At 46.3% G+C, this 7,001-nt stretch overlaps 1 protein-coding gene across 1 annotated transcript; it reads right to left on the reverse strand.

Annotated features, from left to right (window-relative positions):
- Positions 1-3,943: 3,943 nt before the first annotated feature.
- Positions 3,944-5,972, reverse strand: LOC101686814 (C-C motif chemokine 8). Its single transcript, XM_004747092.3, has 3 exons — positions 5,808-5,972; positions 4,905-5,022; positions 3,944-4,512 (listed from the first exon to the last, which is right to left on the reverse strand). Exons 1-3 carry the CDS (start codon positions 5,881-5,883, stop codon positions 4,407-4,409), a joined length of 300 nt encoding a protein of 99 aa, XP_004747149.1. The 5' UTR covers positions 5,884-5,972; the 3' UTR covers positions 3,944-4,406.
- Positions 5,973-7,001: the final 1,029 nt, after the last annotated feature.

Raw genomic sequence — 7,001 nt, forward strand, 5'->3', positions numbered from 1 at the left:
AGAGAATACCACCTGCCTGGCACTGAAGGAGGGAGGTCCCTCTGCCACCCCTGGAAACAGTGCAAGACTGCTTCTTTACTCCTTCCTTCACACCGCCTGCTCTCTTATCTCTGTATTCAAATAGAGCGCCCCATCCACCTACGATGTTCTTCTTCCCATCTGGCCTCAACAGGAATCACTGGAGGCCTTAAATTATGTCTGGTTGTGGGATGCCTGAGTGCCTCAGTCAGTTAAGCGTCTGCCTTCAGCTGGCTCAGGTCATGATCCCAGGGTTCTGGGATCGAGTCCTGCATTAGGCTTCCTGCTCGGTGGGGATCCTGCTTCTCCCTCTGCCCACTGTTTCCCCATTTGTGCTCACTCTCTCTCTTTCTCTCTGACAAATAACTAAATAAATAAACTCTTAAAAAAAAAAACTGTGTCTGGTTGTGAAGGCTTCCAGCCCACACAGACTTCACATTTCAGATTGCTCTGAAATGGATGGTTTAAAGAAGTTTTCTTAAACAGAAAACCGAAGGACAAACTGTAAAGGAACATACTGATAAATGGAACATATTAAAAATCAGGAGGCTCTTCATGCAAAGGCATCTTTAAGGGAGTGGAAAGGAGAACCACAGGTTATGAAAAGGCATTTAAGTTTGCACACCTGAGACTTCCTATTCAGAATACAGAAAATACCTCCACTAATTCATAATAAAAAGACAGAAAATCTACAAATGGACAAAGTCTAAACTTAAAAATCTAAAGAATGGACAAAAGACATGGCCTGAAACTTCATGATAGAAGATATCTGACAGACACTTGAATAGATGCTCAGCCTCCTTAGTCACCAGTAAAGCGAAAATTTAAACCACAGCTATGTGGATTATGGGGAATTATGCTCATGCAGAATGGCTAACTTAAAAACAATTGATAGAAAGAAGTGTTGCAATGTCAAATGTGGAAAAACTCTAGCCCTCAAACATTGCTGGTGGGTGTGGAAGTAAATTGAGGTGATGGGTTTGAAAAATATTTAGTAGTATTTGAAAAACGGGTTTGGTGATTAAAAAGATACACATCCTATGACCCGTGTGTGTATTTCTACCAATCACCTATCGTCTATCTATCATTTACTCTCTGTTGATCTATTATCTATCGATCTATCATTTCTCTATCATCTACCTGTAAATTCTTGAGTTTGTACCAGTACCTCCAATTTGAAGTTCAACACAACATGTGTTTTTTGTGTTTTTTTCCTCTAACCTTCTGACATTCTTATGTTTAGTCTATGGAAACTTCTCCAGTAGTAAGTGACTTGACTTCCATTATCTTCAATACATTTACTTATTTACTAAATCCCTATATCAACATTCTCCTACTTATGTAGCTAACTTGGTCCCAGTCTTGTTGGCCCTGATGTGGGAGTCACCCTCTTGAACCCAGTCCTATAAAATATGTAGTTGAGTCCATGGTCTTGCCCCAGCCCTTGTGAACACACCAACCAAATGCCTAGCTCATTTCCTGGCCCAGACCCAGTGAACTTGTCTGTTGAGATCCGATTTCGACCCAAGGGAAGGAGAACAAATATTGACTCTATGATACCATGACTTAATTAAGGAAAGCCTGAGAGAAGGACCTGTGTGCCGATGGTTCTTTTGGAAGTGATCCCAGGCATCAGGACTGAGTAGGCACCATAGATGAAGAAGGAAGAGAAGCCAACCCAAGTATGCATAATTCAGGTCAGCCTAGAGGGCAATGGGGACTGATTCTCCTGAGATTACCTGAAAAGCCCATGGAATGGCTCCCAGAATCAACCTCTGGGAAGAAGGGTAGCAGAAGTGTTTGGACATCTGCCTCCATCCTGCATTGGTGGAAGGTTGTCACCCAAAGTGTTTCCTCTCCCACACTTCTGAACCTTAGGCAAATGTGCAGGCTGAGCCAACTCTTGACCTGAGAAGACACCCCAAAGAGGAACCTGTGGGTGGAAAGCAAGACATGAGGAGGACACTGGCAGCGGATGCCAAGAGAGCAAAGTGAATCATGACCTGAGCTGAGGGTGAGATCAGAGGTGTGCCCAAGAGGAGGCATGCCAGCTTCCCGCGACTTCCCCGGTCTTCACCCCCATTTGACAGGGGAATAAATGGGTTCACAGAAATGAAACACTCAACATGAGGAAGTGGATTTTTCAAAGCACTGCTGTCCAAGTCAGGCCATGGAAAGCATCGGCAACTTAAATGAGATGACGCATGATTTAGGATAATTATGTTCAATGTTGTGAACAAAGTTTGTTGTGAGTTAAATATAATGACACAGTCGCAGAGTACAGTTAGCTGGGCAAAGCTTGGGGAGAACAAGCGGGCTGTGTCTTGACTGTGGCGTGGGGGGTCAGTTTAGGGTGGGTCTCCATCCCTTAGTTGGGGATTCGTGGTGCAGCTCTTTAATGAAACCAGGGGTCCAGGCCTCATTAGCCAGCTTGTCCTTGAGGCTGTGGAAGAGAGATTGGAACTGGATGTGGCCCTTGTGGCCAGCTGACTCCCAGCTGCCTTATTGCTACTGCGGCATGGGTGTGCTACCTTGGACTTTAGTGGAAAGCTTGTCTTCAGACAGGTGATATATCTGACTGGTGTTTGCCAGTAGGCTGGGCTCCTGGCTGGTGCGATGATTTTAATCCAGGTCCCTTCCTTCCCCATTCTACCATAGCCAACAGGCACAGCCAAGTTTCCAAGAGACGTGGCTCCTAGAACTGGAGAGAGCTTGTGAGGTCACCTGCCAGGTCCCCTCGCTTTCTGCCTGTGACACAGTATAGGCTTCCCTTTCATATGGGGCATCTTAATGCCAGAGAGAGAGATTAACATTGACTTGACCTAAGTGACACAGAGTCAGGGTCAGTTCTGGGACCAGAATCCAAGGGTCATGCTTCCTGGTGCACTGAACTCATGGCATCTCTCCACATGATCAATCATGCCAGGCTCTACAGAGCTGCGTTGTCGAGAAAACTATCCTCTTACCCTCTGTGAGGGATCTGGTGTTGGTGCTTTACTATGGTGGGCCTCATATCTGAAAATGGAGCCAGCTATGTTCATCCAGTCCAAGGGAATCTCGACCTTAAGAGACCAGTAAGGAAAGGAGGTCCCATGCCTTCAAACAGATGCTTGCAGATTTGGGAGATTGGGGCTGGAGATACCTTCATTCTGGGTCTTAAGGACACCAGCCCTCTAAATAGTTGCTTTGTGAGATTGTAAGAGAAGGCCTATGTCCCGGGCCAAATGCTTTCCCTCTCTAACCTTTGACACAGCACTCCGTCTTGCCCATTCAACCCAGCATCACCCCCATGACCATCCTGTTTCACCTCCCCTGCACCGTTAACAGTGACGTGCCCTCAGGCTCTCCCTCCCACACTCCTCCCCGTCCTTGGACACCAGGTTATCTTTCCTCATGTGCACCTTGAATGACACTTTCCTTCTCTCCTATTTCAAAACTTTTAATGCATCTTATCTTTTCCAGTGTCCAGCTAGATGGGAACTCCTCCCTCTGTCCCAGCTCTTGCTTCCCCTCCTGGACCAGCTAGGAAGAACCTTGTCATTTCCCAAGGCATGTCATCCTTCAAGACCAGTCCTTTTAAGGATGCTTCAGGGACAATCCTTAAAAGAGTTCCTAGGTGGTGGACATCTAGGTTCCTCTAGTTTTAAGCTAAGAGTCTAAATTTGAGGATTAATTAGATGGATAACACTTGCGGCATTAAAGAAAATTTGAGACAAGAGGAAGACTGGACAAAGGGAGGTGTGACAAGAAAAGAAATGGGCAGGTGACATTGGGGACTGGAGCCAAAGGGCAGGAGCACCTGAATTCTCAGTTGCATCTGAAACACTTCTTAGAGGATGGCCCCTCGACCCCAAATTGCCAGCCATTGCTGCCATTTTCTGCCGCCCAGCTAAATGTGACCCCATGAAAAATAAGACCAAGTAGCTTAGAGTCCTATATTTCTTTTTTTTTTTTTGAAAATTCCATAGTCATTAAATAACATTAACTTCAACCACACTACACAGCAGGCCTTTGACATACAGGAGCGATGATTCACAAGAATACAGAAATGTTTCACTCTGATGATCCCCAAAAGGACCTCACAATACTGTGGACACATTGGGGGGAGAACATCGATATCCTGCCATGAACTTGACTGAGCTCACAGAAAAGAAAACATGCCACAGATTCTGTGCTTTATGTTCGCCAGGATTTATGGCAGATAAAGTCAAAATGTTAATAACTTAAATATCATTAAATATTATTTGAGAAATGTGCTTTAAATTATTATACAAAATGCCTCTTGTTGTACATTGTAATAAAATAAGATCGCTCTGCCCTTGGGGAGGGTTGGGGGAAAATAAATAAGATTTTCTTCAGGCTCCGTCTCTTGGTCCAGGTGCAAAGGTTCAAGGCTTCTGGGTTGAGGACTTTTGGTCCAGGTGCTTCATGTTATCCTGGACCCATTTCAGCTGGGGGTCAGCACAGATCTCCTTGGAAGCTTTGGTCTTGAAGCTGTTGTGGGGAGAGAGGGCAGTTAGATGGAGCCCCTTGAGGTGCCTGTTGGCTCCTAAACTTGAGGAGTTCTTGGGTGAGGGGGCTAGATAGGGACAGGTGGGAGCAGAAGGATGGGAGGAAGGGCTCAAAAGAAAATTGCTCATGCTATCCCAGGGGAGACCCTCGGGCTGCTGGCTGAAGGAACCTGGATGATCTGACCAAGCTCCTAGAAGGGGAGCCTGGAGGGAGTATGGATATCCCTCCTGTGGGCTCAGTTTCTCCCTGGGGTAAAAATCCCTTTGGATCAGACAATATATTTATCTGACTTGTTTGGGCATGAATCCTGATCTCTTTCTCTTGTACAGAACTCAGAACTTTCGGCAGAGGGTGCTAGAGCATGGTCCACTTACATCACAGCTTCCTGGGGACACTGGCTGTTGGTGACCCTCGTGTAGCTCTCCAGTTTCTGCAGGGGGACCTTCCTTTTGACCACATTGAAGCAGCAGGTAATCGGGATGGAAACTGAACCTGAAAAACATTTTGCGAAGAATGAGAGTTATAGGGCATCATAAACATGCATTTGCAAGTACAGGTGAAGGTAGGAGAAGACAAAGCAAACACACAATTTCCAACCAGGACCGAATGGTCCTACGTCCAGTGCCTTAATCCACATTGCATGGATAAATTGGTAGCGAGGAGTCCATTTTCTCTATGTAACTACTGGGTCTTCACTGATGACTGGGGATGAAGAAATGACAATAACCCTCTAGTGTCATTAGGAGGGTCTACTGACCCCAAACCTCTGACGCCAAATAGATAAGTTCTAAGACCTTGTTTCCCAGCGTTCTGTCCCCACGGGCTCTAAAGCCAACCAGTGTCACAGGCTGAGAGGCCTCTGGGTCCTTTTCTTCCTTACGTAGCCACTGGTACATGGGCTATAATCCAAATTTTAAAGCCCTGAACTATAGATCTTTTTTTCCTTTCCCTCCACTACTGCCTGAAATGTCCTTCACATCCTCAATCAGAAATGGTCCCCACATCCCCAAACAATGTAAGGGTCATTGAGGTAGTGGTTGCGTTGAGTGTTTCTTCTCCAGGCTGGTGTCAGGAAGGACCATGGGGACTGGCCTCAGTGACCCAGGCATCTGGTTCTGGCTCTGACTAACTGTGCCATGACAGCTCTTCTCCTCCCCCTTGTTGGTTTCACTTTCTCCATTTCTGTAGTGTAGGCTAGGCAGCAAGCATGGGATGACTCATGCTGGGATGAGAGTAATGACAGTTATAAGGTAAGCCTTAGGACGAGAGGGCCTTACCTGGCTGGGCGAGCACCTGGATGCTGAAGGCGGCGGCCGTGAGCAACAGGCACAGAAGTGTGGCGGAGACCTTCATGTCGGTGGGGAGCAGGGAGCTTGCGTTGTGAGCGCTGGAGGTTTCTGGATTGGTCTCAGCCTGTCTGCTCCTCTAGTTCCTTGGGCCACCCTGACTGCCTTTTATTGAGAGCAGAGAGCATGGGCGGGGCCTTGACATAGGACTTAGAATGAGCTGACTAGGCACCAGCTCCTGGGGGTGATTTCCGAACGCTGGAAGAAGGAAGCTGAACAGTTTCAGTTGTTCATTTAGACTCTATGGAGCAGAGGAGAAAGGGAGTGTGTTGTGCCTAGCAAAACATAGGAAGTGACCTCATGGGACGGAGAAGGGCTATGAGTTCTGTGAAATGGAAAATGATCCTTTGGAAAGGAAGAATGACAGCTGAGGTCAGAGTGGAGTGAAGACAATCAAAGGCCTGGCCCTCTCTGGGGCACAGGAGGCCTAGGATGGGGCCTTAAGTCTTTGTCTGAACTTTGTATCAGACTCAGGGCTCAGGCATCCTAAACTAGTCAGGCTCATTTAGAATGCCACACAGCCTGATAGAACCCTGGTGGAACGTTGGAATCCAGAAAAATCTTCGTCTTGATGCCTTGCAATCTTATATTACAGAGCATGAGGACTGGACAGCATGTACTGACCTTGTAGGGTGGTGGTTTCCAAATGTTTTCTTTAGACGCTATAATTTCTTTCCAGGTGAATTCATTTGGAGAAGCCTGATAGTTCATGCAGATTTAGGTAGAATGAGTCTGTTTGAGAAAGGCCTTCAGTTCCCTTTGTTGACACACAGTGCGAGCAGGGGTGGGGAGGGAAAGGAAGGAGCTAGACTTGCAAACCACTGACCTCCTGCGCTCTCTCTTCCCCTCCTGTGTCTGCCATTAAAGTATCCTGCAGAAATTACACTGCCCTGACGCTCCCCTGTGCTCTTCCCTCAAATCTTTTTACTCTCTCTATACGTTTGCTTTCCAGAGTATCAAGTAGCCAGAATCATACAGTATGTAGCACTTTCAAATTGGCTGCTTTCACTTAGAAATATGCATTTAAGGTTCTTAGTGTCTTTTCATGGTTTGGTAGCTCATTTCTTTTTATTGCTGAGTAATATTCCACTGTATGTATGTATTATTTTGTTTATCTGTTCCTCT

Source organism: Mustela putorius, unplaced genomic scaffold, assembly GCF_011764305.1.
Source record: "Mustela putorius furo isolate JIRA1106 unplaced genomic scaffold, ASM1176430v1.1 tig00003962_pilon_pilon_pilon, whole genome shotgun sequence".
NCBI lineage: Eukaryota > Metazoa > Chordata > Mammalia > Carnivora > Mustelidae > Mustela > Mustela putorius.

Coding starts and splice junctions, on each gene's coding strand:
- LOC101686814 (XM_004747092.3), bottom strand. CDS start 5,883: ATGAAGGTCTCCGCCACACTTCTGTGCCTGTTGCTCACGGCCGCCGCC. Junction 5,023..5,807: donor CCAGGTGCTCGCCCAGCCAG/GTAAGGCCCTCT, acceptor AATGTTTTTCAG/GTTCAGTTTCCATCCCGATT. Junction 4,513..4,904: donor TGTCCCCAGGAAGCTGTGAT/GTAAGTGGACCA, acceptor TCCCCACAACAG/CTTCAAGACCAAAGCTTCCA.